This window comes from Pelobates fuscus, chromosome 1 (genome assembly GCF_036172605.1).
Source record: "Pelobates fuscus isolate aPelFus1 chromosome 1, aPelFus1.pri, whole genome shotgun sequence".
In the NCBI taxonomy this organism is placed as follows: domain Eukaryota; kingdom Metazoa; phylum Chordata; class Amphibia; order Anura; family Pelobatidae; genus Pelobates; species Pelobates fuscus.
The window spans coordinates 261,805,644-261,833,209 of NC_086317.1; the positions used below are offsets into that span (position 1 = coordinate 261,805,644).

At 42.4% G+C, this 27,566-nt stretch overlaps 1 protein-coding gene across 3 annotated transcripts in view; it reads left to right on the forward strand.

Annotated features, from left to right (window-relative positions):
* Positions 1–27,566, forward strand: part of TRIM37 (tripartite motif containing 37) — a 104,373-nt gene that overhangs the window by 39,625 nt on the left and 37,182 nt on the right. For 2 of the 3 annotated variants that reach the window (XM_063456903.1, XM_063456916.1), the window contains exons 9-17: positions 2,313–2,437; positions 4,704–4,754; positions 8,448–8,529; positions 12,463–12,539; positions 15,072–15,251; positions 16,890–17,004; positions 17,864–18,058; positions 19,434–19,570; positions 20,732–20,823. In XM_063456903.1, the coding sequence (XP_063312973.1) occupies positions 2,313–2,437; positions 4,704–4,754; positions 8,448–8,529; positions 12,463–12,539; positions 15,072–15,251; positions 16,890–17,004; positions 17,864–18,058; positions 19,434–19,570; positions 20,732–20,823 (1,054 nt within the window). The remainder of the gene's footprint in view (positions 1–2,312; positions 2,438–4,703; positions 4,755–8,447; positions 8,530–12,462; positions 12,540–15,071; positions 15,252–16,889; positions 17,005–17,863; positions 18,059–19,433; positions 19,571–20,731; positions 20,824–27,566) is intronic. The other variant, XM_063456909.1, reaches the window with a different exon arrangement.

Here is a 27,566-nt window from a genome sequence, read left to right on the forward strand (position 1 = left end):
ACTATTGCAAATGGTATGCCATCATGGAGATAATTTTCATTCCTGGGCTACCATACGGTCTCAAAGGCAACCTGGCGAATTTTAATGTGAAAAAACTGAAACGCAAACCTTATATTTGACTCTGTAACTTTTGAAAACACCATATAACCTGTACATGAGGGGTACTGTTATACTCGGGAGACTTCGCTGAACACAAATATTAGTGTTTCAAAACAGTAAAACGTATCACAACAATTATATCGTCGGTGTAAGTGTCATTTGTGTGTGAAAAATGCAAAAAATGTCACTATCACTGACGATATCGTCGTTGTAATATATTTTACTGTTTTGAAACACTAATATTTGTGTTCAGCGAAGTCTTCCGAGTAAAACAGTACCCCCCATGTACAGGTTTTATGGTGTCTTGGAAAGTTACAGGGTTAAATATAGTGCTAGCAAATTAAATTCCCTATAGTTTCAGCATGGGTTGTCAGGCAGGTCCCGCTAATTGTAATTAATAAAATGACCTAATTATGTAAAATTATTACATAAATATATGCGTAGAATTATTATATATATATATATATATATATATATATATATATATATATATAGGTGTGTGTATATATATATATATATATATGTGTGCATATATGTATATAATTTTTTTTATTTATATATAGGTATATATTTAGTGATATATACGTATATACTTATGTATATAGATATATATATTTCGTTCTACATGTATTTTGATATCAATATATATATTAATTTTAAAATACAGTTAGAACGAAATTTCGCATGTTTATATATTTATCTATTTATTTTGTATTTTTTGTATTTTATTTTTTAACGTATTTATATATTTATTTTTTATTATATATAAATATATATAATAAAATTATATATTTAATCAATATCATTGTACGTGTATTTTGATATTAATATATATATATATATATATATATATATATATAATTATGTATATATTAATATTAAAATACATGTAGACAGTGTATGTATATTTATGTGTATATGTGTGTGTGTGTGTGTATATATATATATATATATATATATATATATATATATACTTAGATCATATATATATAATAAATATATATATGATCTAAGTATATATAATCTTATTTTTACACTGTGTTAATGATTTTATTAGAATTTCAGACAGCAGGGGGAGTACCTGTCATTACAGGCACTCCCCCTGCTGGCACTGCCTTGGACGGCTATGCCGTCCATGTGATCGCGGGGTCCTCGCAAGGACCTCGTGATCACATGGCCAGGGGGGGCCGAAGAGGACGGAGGGGGACTCCCTGGGCTCCCAGGTAAGTCCCCCATACCGCGATCGCCGGCGTGGGATCGCCGGCGACCGGGTAAGTACATAAGACCGCAGGACGTTCTATGCCGCCCTGCGGATTTTAGAGCCATCTAAATAAGGACGGCATAGAACGTCCTGCGGTCTTAAGGGGTTAAAGGACCACTTTAGTGCCAGGAAAACAAACTAGTTTTCCTGGCTCTATAGGGTCTTTGAGTCCTCCCCACCCTCTGGGGTCCCCCTCCCGCCGGGCTGAAGGGTGAGGAAGGGGTTAAACCCTTACCTTTCTCCAGCGCCGGGGACTCTCCTCCCCTCTTCCGATGTCATCCGCTGAATGCGCGGCAAGAGCCGCGTGTGGATTCAGTCAGTCCATAGGAAAGCATTTCTCAATGCTTTCCTATGGACGCTGCCGTCTTCTCATTGTGAAAATCACAGTGAGGAGCGCGGAAGCGCCTCTAGCGGCTGTCAATGAGACAGCCACCAGTGGCTGGATTAGCCCATATGTAAACAGCAGGTAGTGTTAACCCTAGATGGACCTGGCACCCAGACCACTTCATTAAGCTGAAGTGGTCTGGGTGCCTACACTGGTCCTTTACGTGCATCCTACATACTGTTTAGGGCATGTTAAAGTATAAAATAACTCCAGAGGCAACTCATCTTAGATTGCATTTTTGTTTTCTGGATTTTATTTCAAAAATAAATAATCTAATCATAACGTAGCATCCTTTTGGCTGACTATCCTTCCATATTATGTAGAGTGACTTTCATTTTCACATTTGAGTAGTTCAGTACAGTATATGTAAATAGTTTGCATATTGCACAAAAGATAGTTTAAAATATTTTATTTTGGGGGTTTTTTTTGGCTTGTTTTTTTGTCCTTGTCTTGAAACGAACTACTGATTTTCAATATTTTTTATTGTATTATCATATTGTATTGATCTATTTGGTTTTGTAAAAATGAAGGTAAAATTGTTTAATTGTATAGTTTACTCATTCGCAGCTCCGATCTTGCACGAAGAGTGAACTCATCTCCAAGAGTCCTGAGATTTTAATGATGTTTCAGCAAGTTCACAGGAAACCAATGGCTTCCTTTGTCACTACCCCTGTTCCACCAGATTTCACTAGGTAGGTTTGGATTATATTATGAAAATGAACAATTCTTTAAGTCTCACATTGCTTTGATAAAATAACATAGGGTATATAAACCTGTATGTATGCACATTAAAGTTAAAGTGAAGGGATTAGTGGGATGGGGATAAGCAGACTATCCCAAATAAAGAGTGTCTGCATGGGGCTGCATCCACTTTAATCCATGGCAGAGCAAACAAAGTGCACCGAAATTCTTGGATACCATATAGAGAAGACACATGGTGTCACGACTCCTCCAGACCAATGTTTCTTATTTCACATACTGGGACTTCATTGGGAAACTTTAATCACCACAGCTACAGAGTTAAAGTGACACTGTAGTCCCCAGAGCCTCTACAGCTTAGTTAGTGGTCCAGTTGTCAATAGCCTGTCCCTGTGTGATTTTCAGTATAAATGCTGCCTTTTCATAGAAAACAGTGTTTACATTGCTGCCTAGTAATACTTCTAGTGGCAGTCCCTCAGACGGGTTTTCTTATTTCAGTGCTGCTCTGCGTGCACCTACGTTCAGCGTCTTCATGCTCTGCATGAAAACGCTGAACGCTTCCCATAGAGATATATTGATTCAATGCATGATTTTGAATCGTATTGGGAAAGCACTGGATTCGCTGAGATCATCAACAATGTAGATCTCTGCCATTGTGGCAGGGCCAGTCGTGGCAAGACAAGAGCAACATTGGAGAAAAGGTAAGTCTTTTCATGTACCGCACCGGGCTGGGTACCTAAACATTGAACAGGTAACTTTAATGTTGGGAATACATGTTTTGATGCCAATGAGGAAGGATAATCTTAGATCTTATCAAAAGTGGTGTTCCACTATTGCACACATTTGGCAGCCTAGGAACAATATTGGGTGGGAGAAGTGACATGTCTCCCATACCCTGGTTCTTCTTCTGTGATCATCACTATCACTTGCCCATTGTGGGGTTTATCCGTGCCGGAGAGTCTTCTCACTCTCGCAGGCAACATGATTTACCTATATTGCAAGAAGTTATGCTGTTCCCCAACATGGTGACAGTGGTGCACCTCGATGCTTCTCTTTATCAGCAGAAGGCATGCAAGCATTAAATTGCATATTCCCTAAATGTATACGTTGAATTAACCACAGGTGTGACTTTTTAAAGACTGCTCCTGGCCATCAGGCCTTGATGCCAATGAGGAGAGATAATCTTAGATATTACAAACGTAATGGATGATCTTGGGAGGAGGTACTGAAGTCAATCTCCTAACAAGTCAAATGTGTTTACCAGATAACATACTAGCACAACCACACTCTGTCCTGTGAGTCACATTAAGGGGGCCCATAGTCAATCACTTCCAAGTTGGTTACAAGCCTGGAATGAAGATACAAAGCGTTTCAATAGATGTTGCATCATCCTCATCCTTTTCCAAGAAAACCATGGAAGAATCATGACTGAGGTGACCCTGCTGTCATACTTCTCTATTAAAGTAAGAAGAAACTCGCCACATCAGCTCATGAAAGAAGTTATCGTGAACCGATGGCGGTTACTCAGCTGGGAATTGGCTGACTACTAGTTGGATTTTTGTGCCATCTTTAATATTTTCTTCTTTTGCTATTTATGGATGGGATCACGGTTTAGAGGAACACTGTAGTGTTAGGAATACAAACCCAGTGAATAAACCATATTAAAAAAAAAAAAAATAAAAACCCTCTCTACACTTTCCTGCTGGGGTGCATTGACTCGGTGCTTTCTTATGGCGACGTTTGATGTCCTTATGCAAAGCACAATGACATCCAGCGTTGTTTCACAAAGTTAATTTCTGTGTAAATTTTGGAAGCATCTCCAGTCACTGTTTGTTAAACAGCCACTAGAGGTGGTCTTAACCCTGCAATGTAAACATTGCAGTTTCTTTGAACCTGTGTTGTTTTATATAGCAGGGTTAATGAGATGAAGTAGTCTGGGTGCCTACAGTGTCACTTTAAGTTTTCAAGTGTTACCTGTGTTATGGGTAAAAGTAACTTATTTTATATGGGACCCTGGTTTTTATGGATTTTTGTTTTTGTCTTTATCACTCCTTATTTGTTCAGCATTTTCATTATAGAATTGTGTAGTTGCCTTTGTATTGTTACTCCCTATTAATGTGTTCTTGTATAGTTACTGGTATTTTATATTATCCTGTTTTATTGGCATTGAAACTAGTATGTTTTATGGCTGTACATTATCATTCATACAATTATCTCACTGATATTAACTGTGTGTTTGTGTAACTTCTTTCCTTCCAGTGAATTAGTCCCATCTTATGATTCAACTGCATTTGTTCTTGAAAATTTCAGGTAAGATGCTTCCCAAAGAGCAATTTTTATTTTTTGTTCTTTAAACACACCCCACATAATTTTGAAGTCCTATACTTGTAGCTAGGCCTTACAGTGAATCTGTATTGAAAACATTTACTTAACTGAAATTACTCCCATATACATTGAATACACCATATAGCACGCTTTTGCATAGCGGCAATAAATTGCCTCAAGATATTTCTCTGATGCTATGATCTTATGCATAGCATCGGAATTTGTGCCTTCCTCTCCCCTGCCGGCTCTGCAAGACCGGAGATCAGAGAGACACTCACTCTCACCATTTGGATTAAATGCCTACATTTTTGTTGAAGTCCTTGAGTGCTAATTTTTTTTTTTTAGGGTGTATGTATGTGCAGCTGAGCACCGGGCCAAAACTTAAAGGAGAGCTTGTCTGTGTGTGTGTGTGTGTGTGTGTGTGTGTCCCCTCAGACATACCAATGGGTTTTAGTTCTGGCTGATGCCTGTCCGCAAGCTATATCTCCTCTTTTCGCCAGTCCACAGGTGCTAAAAGGTTGCAGAACACTGCCTGAAGTGACGTTAGTGTTATATATATATATATATTTTTATTTTTTTTCCTATTATATTATTATACGTGAGGCTGGTTCCTGCTGTAGCATCAGATATATACACGCACACAGATAAACACACCTACACACTAGATGCACAGATAATCAGTCTTGACAATCCCAGACAATCCAATCCTCTCCCATAGGAAAGCATTGGCAGACTATTGCGCATGTACGGCAAAATTGAGTCTTTACTTCTGTATGGGGAGCATTCAGCAGTCCTTGCAGAGCATGGAGCCACTGAAGGCAGGTGCTGCACATAGTACATCATTGAAATAGGAAGCACCTCTAGTGGCCGTCTAACTGCCAGTAGAGGTGTTACTAGACGGCAATATAAACTCTTTAGCTGAAAAGGCAGAATATATATTAAATAGCCTGCAGGGACATTCTATTGACATCAGAACCATTACATTAAGCTGTTGTGGTTCTGGTGACTATAGTTCCCTTTTAATACACTATAGGAACCCAAACAACCTTAGCTTAATGAAGCAGTGTTTGTGTATAGATCATGCCCCTGGTTTCTCACTGATCAATTCTCTGCCGTTTAGGAGTTCACTTTTATACAGCCCCAGTCACACGTGACTTGCACAGCCTTCCTAAATACTTACTGTAAAGAGTGATCTAATCTTCCTTTGCACAGTCTGTGTAAGAATTTCTGATGATCTGCTCTTTTAATTGCCTGCTAGACCCTGCAGATGCCTCCTCTTTGTGATTATAGTTCACTTTGAAACAGGAGATAAAAACGTATCTTCTACGAAGAAGTAAGTAGAAGTATAGATCAGGGTGTTGCAGTGGATGTGATCTATTTGGATTTTGCCAAGGCATTTGATACAGTTCCACACAAAAGATTAGTGTTCAAACTCAAGGAAATCGGTCTCGATGAAAATGCTTGTTCTTGGGTAGAACATTGGCTTAAAAACAGAATACAAAGAGTTGTCGTTAATGGTAAATTTTCAAGCTGGACAGAGGTGGCAAGTGGTGTCCCTCAGGGGTCTGTTCTGGGACCCCTTCTATTTAACATTTTTATAAATGATCTTGAAGACAGCATTGAAAGTCATGTTTCAGTGTTTGCAGATGACACAAAACTTTGTAAAATAATACAATGTGAGCAAGATATTACTTTGCTGCAGAAGGATTTAGATAGACTGGAGGACTGGGCACTCAAATGGCAGATGAAATTTAATGTTGAAAAATGCAAAGTTATGCACTTCGGCGTAAAGAATACACAAGCAACGTATACCCTTAATGGAAGTGAATTAGGTATAACAACACACGAAAAGGACTTGGGAATTGTTATAGACCACAAACTATGCAACAATGTGCAATGTCAATCAGCAGTGGCCAAGGCCAGTAAGGTATTGTCATGCATGAAAAAGGTCATTCATTCTCGGGACGAGTATCATTTTGCCTCTCTATAAATCACTGGTAAGACCACATATTGAATATGCTGTGCAATTTTGGGCACCTGTTCTAAAGAAGGATATCATGGCACTAGAAAAAGTGCAGAGGCGGGCTACAAAATTAATAAAAGGAATGGAACATATCAGCTATGAAGAAAGGTTAACAAATTTAAACCTATTTAGTTTAGAAAAACGTCGCCTGAGAGGGGATATGATAACATTATACAAATATATTCGGGGCCAATACAAACCATTGTGTGGAAATCTATTCACAAACCGGACTTTACATAGGACACGAGGCCATGCGTTTAGACTGGAAGAAAGAAGATTTCGTCTAAGGCAAAGGAAAGGTTTTTTTACTGTAAGAACAATCAGGATGTGGAATTCTCTGCCTGAAGAAGTGGTTTTATCAGAGTCCATACAGATGTTCAAACAGCTACTAGATGCATACTTGCAAAGACAGAATATTCAAGGATATAATCTTTCAATGTAGGGTAATAACTGCTTGATTCAAGGATAAATCTGACTGCCATTCTGGGGTCAAGAAGGAATTTTTTGTCCTAGCTTGTTGCAAAATTGTGCTTCAAACTGGGGTTTTTTTTTTGCCTTTTGGATCAACAGCAAAAAACAGGTGTGAAGAAGGCTGAACTTGATGGACGCAAGTCTCTTTTTAGCTATCTAACTATGTAACGTCTAAAGCAAATTAACTTCTGATTGAATATTAAACCATCTATTTAATGCACAATGTGTGTCAGAGCCAGGGGAGGTGTGGCTAGAGCTGCATCAGAAGTGATTTAATTCCAAAATGGCAGAAAGTTGAGCAGTGAGACTGCAGGTCCATGATCTATTATATACGCTTAAACTGCTTCATTCAGTCAAACTTGTTTTTTATGGCAAACAGCAAGGTTTACAATCAGAAAGTAATAGGACTGCTGTCTTATTTACACCCTGTGGGTGTATAAAGGTTAAATATAAAAGTGCCAATTGTATTGAAATCAGCACTTAAAGTTCTTTCATAAACTTTAGGACGTCTAGAGTGTTTCTTTAAAAAGACTGTATCATTAACAGGCACATATTACAGAAGCCCATGTTTTGTAAAATATTTGGCTATGGATAAATGACCCCAGTCCTGCATTTTAATGCCCCACACTGAAACTGTTGCTAATGTTGATTATGAAGTTAGTATTCGGGATTATCCTGATCATCTATTGGTTTTATTACATAGTAATTTGGGGCATTCAAATTAGATTGGCTTAGTATCTAAAATAAATAAAACCAATAAGCTATTGGCTCAGAAGTTAATTATATTTTTAATTTGTAATTTACTAAAATACATTTGAGATATGTAAAGTGTGTAGATATATTCTGTTCTCTGCACATTTTATTTATCAAGTCTGAATGCATTTTTTACATTTATTTTTTAAATTTACTTTTAGAAAGGTATTTTTTTTTATTATTTTTTATACTGTATACTTTGGATTGTCAGTGTGTTTACAGTATTTTGTTTTTGTTGCACTATGTATATTTTATCTGTAGTTTGCAAAATCCCTATTGTTATTGAAAATATGTACTCTATTTGCCAAACCATGTAGTAGATTTTATTTCCTGCGTGCAGATCTGGAGGCAATAAACCATACATGTTAATAAAGCAAGTGTATTGAAGCTAGTAGCCATATATATTCAGAATGTTATGCTTTATTTTGCAGTACTTTACGGCAGCGTGCAGACCCTGTGTACAGTCCACCTCTTCAAGTATCTGGCCTTTGCTGGAGACTTAAAGTTTATCCAGTAAGTTATTTTGTTTGTTCTTTCTTGTCACTTGTATTTTATTTTTTTCAGTGATATTAATTATAATCATACATACTATGGCTCTCTCCTGACAAGTCACACCTCACTCTTACCTCCAGTTTTGTTACTTTTCCACCTTGTTTGTCCACCCTGATGCCCTTCCTACTCTGTCTTTATACTCCACTCCTCTAGACTGTATGCTCGTCTGAGCAGGGTCCTAATCTAACTATTCCTGTATAATTTTGTAATTGTCCCATTTATTGTTAAATTTCTTTTCCTCCATAATATTGTAAAGTGCTATGCAATACGTTTGCACTATATAAATACCAATACTGGTAATATAAACATATATGGTAATTTTTGTGTGCATTCACAATATCCGCTACCGAGAACCTGACATTATATATGTGAAACCATACATAAAACCTATCTAGACAGGTGAAATGAAATGGTAAAAAAGCAGCAGAAGTGCATTAACAGACATACATCTACTGATGAACTGCCCTCTGTCAGTTATGAGTTAGGTATGATCAGTCTTGACAATTGCCTTTTTATCTTCACTTTTGACAAAAAACTCAGCCAGGATATTCCTGTCTCAATTGTGCATGTCGTAGCCTTTTTTCGTACTGTATAATCTTTGGCAGTTATCCCAAATTTCATCAAACTTTGGTGCAGAATCCAGAGACTTTTTTTTTCATAATAATAGTTTAATAATAGGACTTTGTCTACGAATTGTGAGCATGAGGGGCAGATGGTTTTTTTCTATGCTGTGGCTAATAGATTGTCACGGTTACTGTGTGACCCAACACGCAAAACTGTATTAACACAAACCTCGTATACCGGACCTTAGAATTGCCGGACTTAATGTAAAAGAGCATGGTCGAAGAACAAGTCATGGTCGGGTATACAGACCATACGAATAAACTAGCCAAGGGTCAGGATACCAGAAGTGGGGAAAGTCAAAAACAATAACCAATGTCAATAACCAGAAAATATACCAAGAAGGCGCTCTCTGACAACCAACAAGTGGAAACCACGACAGGGCACTGAGAAAAGGCATTACAGGGTTTAAATATGCCTCTCAGTGCTGTAATTGGTTAGTACATGGCCCCTTTAACCCCAAAACGTGCATGTGCGTCGATAACATGACGTCACGCGCATGCCGGCGCCATCTTTAATTTAACAGTTAGAACGTGACTGCAGCAGCCGCCATCTCTTAGAAAGCTGCATCAGCCGGGCCCTAACTTCTGGGAGGATCGGGCAGGACTCCGATGCGATCCAGGCATGTTAAAGGAACACTATAGTCACCTAAATTACTTTAGCTAAATAAAGCAGTTTTAGTGTATAGATCATTCCCCTGCAATTTCACTGCTCAATTCACTGTCATTTAGGCGTTAAATCACTTTGTTTCTGTTTATGCAGCCCTAGCCACACCTCCCCTGGCTATGATTGACAGAGCCTGCATGAAAATAAAACTGGTTTCACTTTCAAACAGATGTAATTTACCTTAAATAATTGTATCTCAATCTCTAAATTGAACTTTAATCACATCCAGTAGGCTCTTGCAGGGTCTAGCAAGCTATTAACATAGCAGGGGATAAGAAAATCTTAATTAAACCGAATAAGGAAAGCCTAAATAGGGCTCTCTTTACAGGAAGTGTTTATGGAAGGCTGTGCAAGTCACATGCAGGGAGGTTTGACTAGTGTTCATAAACAAAGGGATTTAACTCCTAAATGGCAGAGGATTGAGAAGTGAGGCTGCAGGGGCATGATCTATACACCAAAACTGCTTCATTAAGCTAAAGTTGTTCAGGTGACTATAGTGTCCCTTTAAGAGCCCTAGAAGCTCAATCTCCACAGTTCTTCAAAGGACCACAGAAAGCATACTCTCACACACACTACATTATTTACAATGTCATTATTGCATTTTCTCAATAATTGCAGTAATTACAATTATAGGATTAAAATGACAGGGACAGGTCTCCCAGACGACTTCAATGAGCTGAAGTGGTCTTGGTGCCTATAGTGTCTCTTTAAGACAGCACTGTGGGAAATGCAAATCACAAATTAAGGGTTGGAAGTAGCATATGAGAATTTCTGGTGTTTTTCCTAATGATTGCAGCTGAAATTAGCTTGACTGCAGCGGATCGGTTTATGTGACCACCTTTTTGGATAGTCAAACGCTGCACCCTGTGGTTTCTTTTGAAACCTCAAATGCATAGGGCGAACTTTGGCAAGACTTGTTAGAACAATATACTGATTTATATAATTCTAGATATATTTATTGTTCATGTGCAGTACAGATTGTACCTTTTGTAATAGAGTTGTGTAAATATATAGATTTGTCAGGAAAAAGTGATTTGTGCCTGAAAAAGGTAAATTCTTTTAGCATGTGCATCTGGTGTGACAAACGTCTGTATTGTTATAGTTATAGGACTGCTATTGTGGTTCATGGTTTGTTTGACACTCAATGCCTGCCACTTCATGTAGGGAATTTGGCCAAAGCTCTCATTACATGGTAGCATGCCTCATCAGACCCAGTAGATGAACAACTAAGTCATGGCTAGCTTTCATAGCATGTCCAATCTATTTTGGATGAGCAACTTACTTTTATTTTGACGGAGACTGATGCTCAATTTGTGTGAATTATTTATATGCACGTTGTAAGCACAATGTATACTATCAGTTTGGATTCCAATATTGTTGAATGGGTGAGGCAGTGGCTGAGTGACAGGCAACAGAGGGTTATAGTCAATGGAGTATATTTGAAGCTTGGGCTTGTCACCAGTGGGGTACCTCAGGGATCTGTACTTGGACCCATTCTCTTTAATATTTTTACAAGTGATATCGCAGAAGGTCTTTATGGTAAGGTATGTCTTTTTGCTGATGATACTAAGATATGTAACAGGGTTGATGTGCCAGAAGGGATAAGCCAAATGGCAAATGATTTAGGTAAACTAGAAAAATGGTCAGAGTTGTGGCAACTGACATTTAATGTGGATAAGTGAAAGATAATGCATCTTGGACGTAAAAACCCAAGGGCAGTGTACAGAATATTTGAGAGTCCCAACCTCAACACCTGAGGAAAGGGATTTAGGGGTGATTATTTCTGATGACTTAAAGGTAGGCAGACAATGTAATAGAGAAGCAGGAAATGCTAGCAGAATGCTTGGTTGTATAGGGAGAGGTATTAGCAGTAGAAAGAGGGAAGTGCTCATGCCATTGTACAGAACACTGGTGAGACCTCCTTTGGAGTATTGTATGCAGTACTGGAGACCGTATCTTCAGAAGGATATTGATACTTTAGAGCGGGTTCAGAGAAGGGCTACTAAACTGGTTCATGGACTGCAGGATAAAACTTACCAGGAAAGGTTAAAGGAACTTAACATGTATAGCTTGGAGGAAAGACGAGACAGGGGGGATATGATAGAAACATTTAAATACATAAAGGGAATCAACACAGTAAAGGAGGAGGCCATATTTAAAAGAAGAAAAACAACCACAACAAGAGGACGTAGTCTTAAATTAGAGGGGCAAAGGTTTAAAAATATCAGGAAGTATTATTGTACTGTGAGGGTAGTGGATGCATGGAATAGCCTTCCAGCTGAAGTGAAGGAGTTTAAGAATGCGTGGGATAGCATAAGGCCAGGGACTAATGAAAGTATTTAGAAAATTGGATAGACTAGATGGGCCGAATGGTTCTTATCTGCCTTCACATTCTATGTTTCTATACATGGCAAATATATTCTGGTTTAATGCACTTGAGCTTGTGCCTCTGGGATTTTTTTTTTCTTTTTCCCATAATCTTTAATGTAGGGATTTCACTATAGCCATGTTGATCCATTTCCCTTTCTACAGGCTGTGGTTTACATTTAATTCCTTTTTTTATATTCTCAAATATGGCCTCTTCAGATGTTCTGTTTTCTTTTAAAGGATGGTAACGGAGTTGTGAGAGGCTACTACTTGTCTGTTTTTCTCGAACTATCTGCTGGACTCCCAGAAACTTCCAAGTATGTATTTTAATACAATCATCCATGTCTTTGTGACAATAACCATAATCCATTCCTGTGAAGTAATATATGCACATTTTTTCTTTAAAATTACACCTTATGTTTAATATTATGAATATATACATAAAGAACAAACAAAAAGAGAAAAGTAAAGCAGAAACAATGCTACAAAAACATTATCAATTCTTACCATCAACAACCCCATACAGACAGGCTTTGGTTTTAATTTTTTTTTTTTTTTTTTTAATTTTTAAATATAGATAAGGATACCTCCATGGAGTAAGACAACATGTCTAAGATTTGTGGATAGTCCATACATCAGGGCTGTCCAACCTGTGGCCCACCAGATGTTGCTGGACTAGTTCCCTGGCGATCTGTCTCATTTAGTCATGGGAGATGTAGTTTAGCAACATCTGTACAGCCACAGGTTGGGCAGGCCTGCAATGCATTGTTAAACACAGATCTACAAACACTAGTCCAGCCATAACACTTGCTTTTCCCACAGAAATCTCACATTTGCAGTGATGTTACTGCTGACAGGGATTCTGGGTGGGCATATGCAAATTTGTTCCAGAGTTGTTTCAAAGCTGTTGTATGCATATACAGCAAACCTAAACTCCAAGGAATCCATGTTTATAATGAATAATGAGGCAAAAAGGAGATTCTTTGTTGAACTAATTTGCATATGAATCTGGTTTGTTAGGCACCCTATTTAATAAAAGGAAAAAAAACAAAGCATTGGTTGAAGTGCCACATGACCACTCTAAGCAAATCAGCAGTACCCCTGCCCAGAGCCTGTTTTCTCTAGCCGAATATAATTTTGATTGAGTGGTTATGGTGCACTGGAAGTCCTTTTAAAAAGGAAACTCTGGGCACCAATACAACTTTAATGTATAAGCCTGGTTCTCTAGCCACACCACCTCATATCAGAAAAAGACTTCCTTATAAAAATGCCCTTAACATCACTAAGTGAGCTTCTTTTCATTTACAACCTGGCTGCAGACAGTCGTAAAAACGGTAAACAGTTATAGTTGTAATCAAATTATTAAACCCCTATTAAAAATTAGGTTTATTGTCAAAATTTACAGACTTTCAGCTGTTTACAATGAACACATCAAACAAAAGCAATTGCTCAACTCAATGAATTCTTCAAGTAGTTTCCCCAAATTCAACTGAAAATGCAACTTATGACTTATCCAGTCTCAAATTTATTCAACTCCTTCATGGCAAGCATCTTTACTACTTAGTAGAACACCCTTTTGCTGTTATGACCTGCTGCAAATGAGATCCATATCCAGACACCAGCTTTTAGCAGCATTTGTGAGAAATCTTAGCCCATTGCTCATGAGCAATGACCTCCAGTTCAGTAGTAATCTTGGGTTTGCATACTGCAACTGCCTTCTTCAAAGCTGTTCTATGGGGTTCAAGTCACGTGACTGTGGTGGACGCTGTCGGGTTTTTCAAGACTTATTCTGCAACCATGTCTTGGTGGAATTTGAGATATGCTTGGGATCATTGTGTTGTTTGGAGGTCCAATGACACCCAAACTTCAGCTTCCTCACAGACGGCATGACGTTTTCTCCTAGGATTTCCAGATGCTTCAATGAACCCATCTTGCCTTCCACACACTGCAGGCTTCCAGTGCCAGAGGAAGCAAAGTGGCCCCAGAGAATCACCGAGCCACCACCATGCTTTTCTGTTGGCAGAATGTTCTTTTCAGCATATGCTGATTTGTATTTCAAACACTTTAATCCTGTATAATATAATGCTGAATTTCCAGATCTTTGGAAATTTAAGTGTTAACAGATAAATCTAAACATTGATTTCTCATAAACGTACCGTAAAAAGGGACTTGGGTCTATGCGCCAATAACTTAAAAAATTATGTAAAAACATACCATTTAAAAAAAAAAAAAAAAGCTAATTTAATTTGAATTGACGGCATCTGCAATTAATTCTCAAGCTTTAGATTTACTGCCAATTAGTTTCCCAGACAAGGAAGTGATCAACCAATCAGGATTCTCTGATTTACTGATGGACTTTCAAAGTGCTGACTTTATCCTCTAAATTTCTTCACAGTGGAGTTGCATACACAGAGCACACCTATATTATGGAACTTTTTAAATCCACCTTACCAAGAAAATCTTTATTTATACATATATATATATATATATATATATATATATATATATATATATATATATATATATATATATATATATATATATATATATATGCACTCCACGGACTCAATCTTCAAATAAAAATTAACTTTTAATGCTCCAAGTTAAAAATCAACGTTTCAGTCTGGGCAATCAGACTTTCATCAGGATTGCCCAGACTGAAACGTTGATTTTTACCTTTATCTTTATATCTTCGCCAGACAAGCACCCGGCATTGAACATTTTCTACAGTGAGTGCAACACTACTTGTAATATATATATAATATTAATTTATTTTTTTTCATGGTAGTGTGTTTTTAAAAAGTTATCTTCTGACCAAGTAGCAGCTTCATAAGTTGTCCCTTTTTCAGATATGAATATCGTGTTGAGATGGTCCATCAGTCCACCAATGACCCAGCAAAAAACATAATTCGAGAGTTTGCATCTGATTTTGAAGTTGGCGAGTGCTGGGGTTATAACCGCTTCTTTCGACTGGACTTGCTCGCCAATGAAGGATATTTGAATAGGTCAAATGATACTGTAATTTTAAGGTATGTTTGCAAATTAATAAAGGGGAAGTCTGAGATCTATTTTTGAATTACAGGAATGCATAGACCAGTTTGCTAGTTCATTCTTAAATAGTAAGAAATGAGAGAACTGTTTGTAAACTATAGTGTACAAAATTATTAACATTGTCCAATATAAACTGTAGGTGTGAAGCTTCTATCATGTATGTATGTATGTATGTATGTATGTATGTATGTATGTAGTTTGGGCAGTAGGTAGGAATTCTTGGTGTATGAAGATCTCATTGCATTTCCCCATACCACAGAGCTTGAACTGGATATACAGCCTAGTTAGTTTTAGAAAGTGAAAATAACTTGCATGTTTTGATTTTATATCCATTCTTTGCTGCTGTTCACTATTTTAAAGTTTGTGTTGGTTATCCCAGGAAGTGCCAACTTTTCTCTCATCATATGCTTATTGATTAAGTGATTAATTACATCTGTGTTTTAAGCAGTACTTTTTTTTGGTTGTTGTGCAATTGATACTTTATACTTCAGCACTTAAGTTGCATAAACTACTAAACAGTACTCCTATCTTTTACACTGTTATTCTTGAAAGGCAATTAACATATTGCCAGCAAACACCAGGTGCAGCTATTTTAAATGGTTGTTTTCTATATCAAGCAGAGAGAGGGATAAAGATAAGGATTTTTAAATTTTTTTTTTCTGTACTTTTTACTTATTTAAAAGTGCAGTACTTATGACGCTTTTGTCTATAGTTTGAATGCCAGTTAAGTTGTGTGCAGTGTGTCTTCTTAGATTATTATTATTATTGCCATTTATATAGCGCCAACAGATTCCGTAGCGCTTTACAATATTATGAAAGGGGGGATTAACTATAAATAGGACAATTACAAGAAAACTTACAGGAACGATAGGTTGAAGAGGACCCTGCTCAAACGAGCTTTCAGTCTATAGGAGGTGGGGTATAAAACACATTAGGACAGGAAATCGCAATCAATAAGGTGTGAGTGAAGCAGAGCTGGAGGAGAGTAGAGTGCTGCCCTTTGTGAGGTATAGGTTACTCTGGGAGGCCATAAGCTTTCCTAAAGAGATGGGTTTTAAGGCACTTCTTAAATGATTGAAGACTAGGGGAGAGTCTGATGGCGGTAGGCAGGCTTTTTCGTAGGAAGGGAGCAACCCACGAGAAGTCCTGCAAGTGTGAGTTGGCCCCATGGGTGTGAACAGCGAACAGGAGAGAAGGTCATGGGCTGAGCGGAAAGACTGAGAAGGGGCATATCTATGGATATGTGAAGAGATCTACGAAGGGCTAGAATTGTTCAATGCTTTATAGGTGTGGGTTAGTACCTTTTAATTGACTCCTATAGGATACAGGAAGCCCATGTAAAGACTGACCGAGGCGTGAGGTCAGAGAGGACCGAATAGAGGGGAAAATCAGTCTGGCGGCAGCATTTAGTACAGACTAGTGGGGCAATACGGCTTTTGGGAAGACCAATTAGGAGAGGGTTACAAAAATCCATGAGGGAATTTACTAGAGCATGGACAAGTTTCTTAGTAGCATTATAAGATGCTTTATAGTGAAGGAGTAATGTACAGTGAAATATCAAATATTTGCTTTGATCAAAACGAAGTGAACTGAATTTTTTTTTTTTTTTTTTGTAGATTCCAGGTTCGTTCTCCAACATTTTTCCAAAAATGTAGAGACCAGCACTGGTACATCTCTCAACTAGAAGCTGCTCAAACAAGTTACCTTCAGCAAATAAACAACTTGAAAGAAGTAAGTTATGTAAATCGTATTCGGTCTCCTCTATTATACTGTTTACATGGAAGGGGATAATAGGTGTGTGTGTTCTCTCCCCCTTATTATAGTTATTAGCTCCCCCCCCTGATCTGATAGGCATTTCTTCCATCTTTCTCAGGATGGTCCTTTTTAAAAGCATATCTATTTAACATTCTAGCATATCTACTAAACATTCAAACAAGCGACTGCCAATGACTTCCTGGTTTCTTGTTTTAATGTTTAATAGATATGTCCCCACCTGCCGCAATTTATGTTGTGAATGATAATTAGCGATTCCGTTGCTCTGGATTTGTTTGGAGGAGTGTGGAGATTTCCGCATCCAAACCAAGGTTACAAAATCGGTCAGTCCAACCAAACTCTAACCTCATTTGGGTTTAGTAAATATGAGAATTGCCGATGTAGTTTGAATTTGGACCTGGCAGAGCTGATGATCTCACCACTATGCGCCGGGAGTGAAGCAGGAGCCTAATGGTTGAATTCTCCCTCAGTCCAAATGAAGGTGTATAAAAATGGCAGTGGAATCTAGAGTTCTGTGAAAGTAGGGGCCAGAATTTCTGGTATTTTTACATATATCTGATGTAACAAAAAAAAGCCATTTCTTTTTATTACATGCTGCAGTGATTTTCAGAATAAATAAGTTTTTATTTTTTACAACTGTAATCAAGACAAGATTGGTAGAATGTTATATCTATGTAATAATGCTGAGCAGGCAAGTGGGTAGCAACCTATAAAGTTATTCCTGTAACCAGTGACGGGGCATTATGTATTGAATGCGATATATATTGAAAAGGCTCTACAGAAAGAAAACATATGATACTGAATTAATCTTGTGTAGAGACTTGCTATTGAACTGTCACGGAACCAGAAATCACGGGGAGTGTCACCACCAGACACACATCGGAGTCCTCAAAATGATGACAGTCCAGAATCCAGACCTAAGAAATCAGACATTAATTTGGAGAACATATCTTTGCCCACTCCCAGGGAGGCTGATGAAGATGAGGACAAGATTCTCCATGATGTATTCACTGTAAGGTGTTCAGCTTTTTACATGTTGCATTGTGCATATCACTTGCAATCCAATGTTTTTTTTTTTTTTTGTTTTTTTTTTTTAAAACAGAACTGTAAACTTTTGAAAGAGTTTTAGAAAGCTACTTATTGCCTAGTGCAATGAATCCCAACTCAGCCCTCCAGACATAACAAAGGGCTGTATTTGACTTGTGCTGGCTCTGCCCCTGATCTGCCTCATTGACAAGCTCAGCCAGTCCAATGCTTTCCTATGTGAAAACATTGTGATTAGCTCAGAACAACACTTTGGATGATGTCAGCCAAGCAGGCAGAGCAGCAGCAAACTTCACTAAAAGTAAGCTTTTACTATATTTAGGGGGGAAAGGGGATACCAGGGGGGCTAGATGGTGGAGTTAACCCTATATAGTCAGGACCGCATGATTTTGTTCCTGATCCTATAGTATTCCTTTAAGTTTAAATTGCTTCAGAATTTAAAGTGAAATACAAATTTTAGGCCAAAGTAGCCAAAACTAGAGCAATTCCCCAACTCCGCTTTATTTTCAGTTTGGCAATATTGTCCTAACATTTTAAATGCACTTTGAATTTTCATCAGTTTACACTTTAGTAAAAAAAATCCCATGTTAGCCTGGGATTTAGTTATTTCCCTATTCTCTTCCAGTGATGATACTAACAAAATCTGATGTGTTGGTGTGGATCGAGGACTGTGTTGGAAATTTACATATGTGGACACAGTTGATACTTTTATTATACAAATTAAAAAGCTACTCCGAGCATTGTTATCTTAATGAAGCAGTTTGGAGCCTAGATCATGCCCCTGCATCCCCACTGCTTAATTCTCTGCCATTTAGGAAGTTAAATCACATTGTTTATACAGCCTTGGCCACACCACGTCTGCATGTGACTGGCAGAGACTCCATGAAAAAGGGTTCCGCTTTCAGATTGGTATTACAGTATAGTGTGTTTACTTTAGAAGTTTGTGTCCTCCTCTGTTAATTGAACTATAACCACATATAGGTTATACACAATAAGGGAAGTTTAAAATTTAAATCTTTCTTACAGAAAGTGTGTAGGGAGGTTGTGTGGGTCTCAGTCAGGGGAGGTGTGGCTAGGCCTGCTTAAACAAAGGATTCAATTCTTTCGAATTGAGCAGTGAGGCAGCAGGGACTTTTGCTTAATTAAGCTAAAGATGGTTTTGTGTGACCCTTTTAAGGATTTGCACCAGTAGAACATGCAGTGTTTCCTCTGTGCCAAACAGAAATTAGTCAAGATATTACCACGACAGTCCCACTTTTATAGCAATTAATGCAGTTTTTAAATGTAATTTGCACTGTGTGATGTCTAGTTTTTCCATTTTGTGTGCTTACATTTGATATTAGCAGGATCTCTCTGATGGAGACCTGGATGTGGATCTTGTTGGAGATGAAGATGGAAACCATATAGAAGGTAGCAGTTCCTCAGCCAGTTCAACTGCTACTAGCAACACTGAAGAGAATGACATTGATGAGGAAACAATGTAGGTGTTTGCTTGTCTTGCTTTGTTGGATGTTCCAACTTAAGTCCCGCTCATGTGCATTCCACTCTATTTGTAGTCACCAGTATAAATTCTACCATAGTCCACTTGTTTAAATACCACACAAAGTTTAGAAAAAGACAAAAGAGGGGTTATGTATAAAACGTGTGGAGCAGTCACCATGAAAACTGGGACCCAGCAGGCACATTCCATTTTTGACCTCAACATTATTTAAAACAGAACACCTTTTATACATAACCACCAAAGTATTTTTTCCTAGCATGCCTGTAATGGTAGAGGAACTGAATGAATTGTGGCAGCTGCTACCCAGGAGTTTGATTCCCATAAATCTGAAGATAGAACTGAATTGTATCCCCAATAGGTTTCTAACAACCAAGTGCAAGAAATAGATCTTGAAAGCCCTTAAAGGACCACTATAGGCACCCAGACCACTTCAGCTTAATGGTGTGGTCTGGGTGCCAGGTCCATCTAGGATTAACCCTTTCTGCTGTAAACATAGCAGTTTCAGAGAAACTGCTATGTTTACATATGGGTTAATACAGCCTCAAGTGACTGTCTCATTGACAGCCGCTAGAGGCGCTTCCGCGCTTCTCACTGTGATTTTCACAGTGAGAAGACGCCAGCGTCCATAGGAAAGCATTGAGAATGGTTTCCTATGAGACTGGCAGAATGCACGCGCAGCTCTTGAGATTATTTCTCCTTATATTTTCCTTATATTATTAATCCAAGTTGAGAGGGGTGCAGAGTATCATGTCCGTTTAGATCATGGTTCTTTCACTTTGTACACCCAATGTCACATTTCATATTGCAATCTCATAGTACCTTGTTCTATAGTTTCTTTCAGATATGTTACCTACAGCTAATTTTGGCAGAAGAGCCTGCAACAGCATTCACTGCTTATACCCTGGCATGTTAAAGTGCAGGACTGTGTCACATTTTTGCCTGTAATTCAGAATTCTATTCAGTTACCTATGATTCTGCATTGCCCAAATTCTTTATAAGGCTGTATTCCTGTCCATGTGATTGTAGTGTGCTGACATGCTTGTAAGGATCTTGCGCTGCTTTATTATATTATCATTGGTAAATCAAATTTGAAATTCACCTTTTAATCTTTTTATCTGCATGTTTCTAATGCACAATCAGGTCAGGTGAAAATGATGTTGAATATGGGAGCAACATGGATTTAGAAGAAGGAGAATTGATGGAGGATGCTGCTGCCACTACTGGAGCCTCAGGTAAGACTTCAACAAATATATTGTGACTGAGGGTTTTTACGAAAGGGAGTCCTTCTGCCAACGCATGCTACAGACTGTTCCAATTGTAGCTTTTCAAAGATTTCAGCAGGTGCCTTTTGAATACCCATAAGTACTGTACTGATCAATTGGATGCAAGCAGAGTTGGCACTTCTGTACACTCGCTCATGCAGTGCTTTGTATTTTCTCATTGTTTAGTTCACGGACTATAAATAGGGCATCAGGCTGCGTCTGCCCCTTTTCTGTGTATTGTTGGCTGAATAAAAGTGTGAATCAGTAGGCAGCCACTTTTTGGCTTCCTCTTGGCGTATATACTCTGCATTTATTTCCTTTTTAAAAGCTGTATATTTTCTCCATGCCCACGTACTTGATATTTAAGACTCAGATTTCTCAAAGCTGGCAATACTCATACTCAGCCATAGCTTAGTTTTTAAATATAAAAATATTTTAATTTGGGGAGAAGTCACATGAGTTGCCTGACCCTTTCTAATTTAACGTATACTGACTCTGAAGGAATTGTGTATTTATAAGAAACTTATGTCTGTTGCTTACTCAATAGAATTCTGCTGGTTACTCTATTATAGAGTTATCAGTAGCTCTTAGTCCTAGAATTGCAAACTATTTTTTCTCCCCCCGCCATGGATCTAACAGTCCCGTGTTGAGTATGAATTTGTTCAGGCGTTTGTCCTGGCCACCTCTGTATTGTGATCGTGGGAGGTGTTGTCCGCCTCCCCGATCCGTCGCTGGACAGGGTGTCGCATTAAGGTCCCCCCCACTAACCTTGGGAGGGTGGTGATCCTTGTCTCGAGTTCTGTCCAGAACTCTGGTGTGGGGGAGTTCGGGGCATATACATTCACTAAGTGAAAGGTGTTGGAGTGAATCGTGCCTGACAGAACCACGTACCGGCCCTCTGTATCAGTTTGTATGTTTGTGACCTGTATAGGGCATTTTTTATGGATGAGTATCTCTACTCCGTTTTTTTCCAAGGAGCTCGGGACGCGAATGCCCTCGTATATATGTGATCAGTTAAGGCTATGTGGGAGCTGTGTGGTATGTGGGTTTCTTGCACGAATGTGATATCTGCCCTCTGTCGCCTCACTTCTCTGAGAAGTAGCCTCCGTTTATTGGGTATATTTAGCCCATTCACGTTCAGTTATTTTTAGGTCCATGTCTGTGTGTGGGATATAGTGCGTCCGCTTACCCAACCTAGGGCGAAATGTCAGTCTATCTCGTGCTCCAGCCTGTGCGTCTTCAGGCGCCAACCTCTTCCAAGTCTCTTACATATGCGTGCGGGACGGGGGAGAGGGGGAGGGGGAGGGTGTGGGGGGGTGAGAGATTGAGGTAGGTAGGTAGAAGGTAGAAGGTTGTAGCGAATATACAACCTATGAAGAAGCAAATGAATAGGTAAATAAACAGTGCAATATTTTGTGTGAACCAACCAAATTCAATCTTTTCCTTTACTGTAGGGCTTAGGCAGGATTTGTTTCTGTACAGGGCACCTAGTTTTGGATAAAATTTAGATGCAAGTTTTTCTATGTGGAGGCCAAAAGATAGATTGAGGTCTAACATACCCAAGTATTTGAAAGAGTGGAATACGATCAGCGTGCAATTAGATTTTTTGATGGATAGGTGGGAATTGTGTAATTTAGGTACTGTCCCAGTTTTGTCAGTGTTTAGGAAGAGTTTGTTTTTTGTGATGCACTTTTCTACCTCTGTAAACTAGTCTTGGAGCACAGCCTCAAGCTATGATAGATTAGTGTGTCGTCTGCGTACATGTGTACATTTGAGGATTTAGGCAGATCGTTTAAAAATGTGAATAGTAAGGGGCCAAGAATGGAACCTTGGGGAACACCACACGTGACTGGGAAAGGGAGGGAGTCGCTGTCAGAAATGGACACTTATTGTGAGCGATGAGATACAAATGCTCAAAACCAGGTTAGCGGACAATCACCAGTACCGTGTGTAAGGACCATGAGGGGGGGGAAGGACTGGGGGGGTGGGGTGGGGTGTGTGTGTGTGTGTGTGTGTAAGGACCATGAGGGGGGGGGGGGGGGGGAAGGACCGGGAGGGGAGGATAAGGACCAGGGGGGGTAAGGACCACTAGGGGAGGGGAGGGAGAGGGGGGGATAAGGACCACTAGGGGAGGGGAGGGAGAAAGGGGGATAAGGACCACTAGGGGAGGGAGGGAGAGGGGGGATAAGGACCACTAGGGGAGGGAGGGAGAGGGGGGATAAGGACCACTAGGGGAGGGAGGGAGAGGGGGGATAAGGACCACTAGGGGAGGGAGGGAGAGGGGGGATAAGGACCACTAGGGGAGGGAGGGAGAGGGGGGATAAGGACCACTAGGGGAGGGAGGGAGAGGGGGGATAAGGACCACTAGGGGAGGGAGGGAGAGGGGGGATAAGGACCACTAGGGGAGGGAGGGAGAGGGGGGATAAGGACCACTAGGGGAGGGAGGGAGAGGGGGGATAAGGACCACTAGGGGAGGGAGGGAGAGGGGGGATAAGGACCACTAGGGGAGGGAGGGAGAGGGGGGATAAGGACCACTAGGGGAGGGAGGGAGAGGGGGGATAAGGACCACTAGGGGAGGGAGGGAGAGGGGGGATAAGGACCACTAGGGGAGGGAGGGAGAGGGGGGATAAGGACCACTAGGGGAGGGAGGGAGAGGGGGGATAAGGACCACTAGGGGAGGGAGGGAGAGGGGGGGATAAGGACCACTAGGGGAGGGAGGGAGAGGGGGGGATAAGGACCACTAGGGGAGGGAGGGAGAGGGGGGATAAGGACCACTAGGGGAGGGAGGGAGAGGGGGGATAAGGACCACTAGGGGTGGGAGGGAGAGGGGGGGATAAGGACCACTAGGGGAGGGAGGGAGAGGGGGGATAAGGACCACTAGGGGAGGGAGGGAGAGGGGGGATAAGGACCACTAGGGGAGGGAGGGAGAGGGGGGATAAGGACCACTAGGGGAGGGAGGGAGAGGGGGGATAAGGACCACTAGGGGAGGGAGGGGTAAGGACCACTAGCGGAGGGGAGGGAGGATAAGGACCACTAGGGGAGGGAGAGGGGGGGTAAGGACCACTAGGGGGGGGTTAAGGACCAATGGGGGGGAGGGGGAGTAAGGACCACTGGGGGGAGGGGAGGGGTAAGGACCACTGGGGGGAGGGGAGGGGTAAGGACCACTGGGGGGAGGGGAGGGGGAGTAAGGACCACTGGGGGGAGGGGAGGGGGAGTAAGGACCACTGGGGGGAGGGTAGGGGGAGTAAGGACCACTGGGGGGAGGGTAGGGGGAGTAAGGACCACTGGGGGGAGGGTAGGGGGAGTAAGGACCACTGGGGGGAGGGGAGGGGGAGTAAGGACCACTGGGGGGAGGGGAGGGGGAGTAAGGACCACTGGGGGGAGGGGAGGGGGAGTAAGGACCACTGGGGGGAGGGGAGGGGGAGTAAGGACCACTGGGGGGAGGGGAGGGGGAGTAAGGACCACTGGGGGGAGGGGAGGGGGAGTAAGGACCACTGGGGGGAGGGGAGGGGGAGTAAGGACCACTGGGGGGAGGGGAGGGGGAGTAAGGACCACTGGGGGGAGGGGAGGGGTAAGGACCACTGGGGGGAGGGGAGGGGTAAGGACCACTGGGGGGAGGGGAGGGGTAAGGACCACTGGGGGGAGGGGAGGGGTAAGGACCACTGGGGGGAGGGGAGGGGTAAGGACCACTGGGGGGAGGGGAGGGGTGAGTCAGGACCACTGGGGGGGGGGGGTGTGTGTGTGTGTGTGTGGACCATGAAGGGGGGTAAGGACTGGGGGGGGTGGTGTGTGTGTGTGTGTGTGTAAGGACCATGAGGGGGGGGAAGGACTGGGGGGGTGGGGTGGTGTGTGTGTGTGTGTGTGTGTGTGTGTGTAAGGACCATGAGGGGGGGGGAAGGACAAGGACCAGGGGGGGTAAGGACCACTAGGAGGGGGGGGAAGGACAAGGACCAGGGGGGGGTAAGGACCACTAGGAGGGGGGGGGGTAAGGACCACTGGGGGGGTAAGGATCATGGGGAGGGAGGATAAGGACCACTAGGGGAGGGGGGGATAAGGACCACTAGGGGAGGGAGGGAGAGGGGGGGATAAGGACCACTAGGGGAGGGAGGGAGAGGGGGGGATAAGGACCACTAGGGGAGGGAGGGAGAGGGGGGGATAAGGACCACTAGGGGAGGGAGGGAGAGGGGGGGATAAGGACCACTAGGGGAGGGAGGGAGAGGGGGGGATAAGGACCACTAGGGGAGGGAGGGAGAGGGGGGGATAAGGACCACTAGGGGAGGGAGGGAGAGGGGGGATAAGGACCACTAGGGGAGGGGTAAGGACCACTAGCGGAGGGGAGGGAGGATAAGGACCACTAGGGGAGGGAGGGAGAGGGGGGATAAGGACCACTGGGGGTGGGTAAGGACCAGGGGGTTAAGGACCAATGGGGGGGGGGGTTAAGGACGACTGGGGGGGTTAAGGACAACTGGGGGGGGGGGGGGTTAAGGACCACTGGGGGGGAGAGGGGGAGTAAGGACCACTGGGGGGGAGAGGGGGAGTAAGGACCACTGGGGGGGAGAGGGGGAGTAAGGACCACTGGGGGGGGGAGGGGGAGTAAGGACCACTGGGGGGGGGAGGGGGAGTAAGGACCACTGGGGGGAGGGGAGGGGTGGGTCAGGACCACTGGGGGGAGGGGAGGGGTGGGTCAGGACCACTGGGGGGAGGGGAGGGGTGGGTCAGGACCACTGGGGGGAGGGGAGGGGTGGGTCAGGACCACTGGGGGGAGGGGAGGGGTGGGTCAGGACCACTGGGGGGAGGGGAGGGGTGGGTCAGGACCACTGGGGGGAGGGGAGGGGTGAGTCAGGACCACTGGGGGGAGGGGAGGGGTGAGTCAGGACCACTGGGGGGAGGGGAGGGGTGAGTCAGGACCACTGGGGGGAGGGGAGGGGTGAGTCAGGACCACTGGGGGAGGGGAGGGGTGAGTCAGGACCACTGGGGGGAGGGGAGGGGTGAGTCAGGACCACTGGGGGGAGGGGAGGGGTGAGTCAGGACCACTGGGGGGAGGGGAGGGGTGAGTCAGGACCACTGGGGGGAGGGGAGGGGTGAGTCAGGACCACTGGGGGGAGGGGAGGGGAGGGGTGAGTCAGGACCACTGGGGGGAGGGGAGGGGAGGGGTGAGTCAGGACCACTGGGGGGAGGGGAGGGGAGGGGTGAGTCAGGACCACTGGGGGGAGGGGAGGGGAGAGTCAGGACCACTGGGGGGAGGGGAGGGGAGGGGTGAGTCAGGACCACTGGGGGAGGGGGGAGGGAAGGTAAGGACCACTGGGGGAGGGGGGAGGGAAGGTAAGGACCACTGGGGGAGGGGGGAGGGAAGGTAAGGACCACTGGGGGAGGGGGGAGGGAAGGTAAGGACCACTGGGGGAGGAGGAGGGGAGGACCACTAAGGGGGTGGTGGGAGTAGGGGAAGGTCTACTAAGGGGTTTGGGAGAGGGAGGACCACTACGGGGTTTGGGAGAGGGAGGACCACTAAGGGGGGGAGAGGGGAGTGAGAAAACCACCAAGGGGGGACTGCAGAGGGACAGGGGGCCAAGGGAGAGCACTAAGTGACACACACACACACACACACACACACACACAGAAAAATACAATGCATTCCTACTCACACACAATACATCCCTTATGTTCTCTTACATAATGAATGCACCCCTTACAGACACACACTGCATTCAATTACATACACAGAAACAAACCTTGCACCCCTTACACACACACACACACACACAGAAACATACAATGCATTCCTTACACGCAAACACACACTACATCCCATATAAACACACTACATCCCTTACACAAATTGCACACATGTAGGTGGATTTATGGGTGGGCATTGTAGGCGTATGCCCCCTGGGGGCCCAGACCTTGAGCTGTGTAAGGGGCCCTAAAAATTGGAGCTGCTTCCTGTTCGTTAATTGTTGTGAGCACTGTTAAAAACAGTCTCCAGAGAGCCTCTTCTACACCAGACCTGTGGATCCAGACTGAGCCCATCATCAGCCTCTTGTCCTCATCTGGTGGTAAGTAGGCAATCCAATATATAATTAGTGGCACTAATCTCTAATTTACCTCACATTAAATGGATACTATAGTCACCAGAAGCACTACAGCATAATGTAGTGGTTCTGGTGTCTATAGCCTGTGCCTGTAGGCTTTTTAATGTAAACACACTGTCTTTTCAGATAAAAGACACTTTGTGAAGACTGGCGTTGGCTTATATGGCAGAGCATATGGGCGGGGCATTGTGATGTCACATGGTGGGCAGGACATATGGGGGGGGGCGGCAAAATTTTTTTTGCCTACGGCGGCAAAAATCCTTGCACCGGCCCTGGTTAGGTCTCCTTGTTCCATGCCAGTTTGGATGTCATTGCAAACGTTTAAGAGGGCAGTTGTAGTGAAGTGATTCGGGCAAAAACCCGATTGATCAGGGGTCAGATAGTTACTGTTGGTAATATTCATAGTTGCGTATGGACAAATTTTTCTAAGATTTTTGACAATACTGGGAGCAATGATATAGGGCGATAGTTAGAAACCAAAGTAGTGTCACCACTTTTAAGGATAGGCACTACTCTTGCAGTCTTCCAAAGTTTGGTTATTTATCCAGACCCCAAGGATTGGTTAATTAGGGTTGTGACAGGTTTAGCAATTGCTGGCGCACTGAGCTTCAACTGCATTGCTGG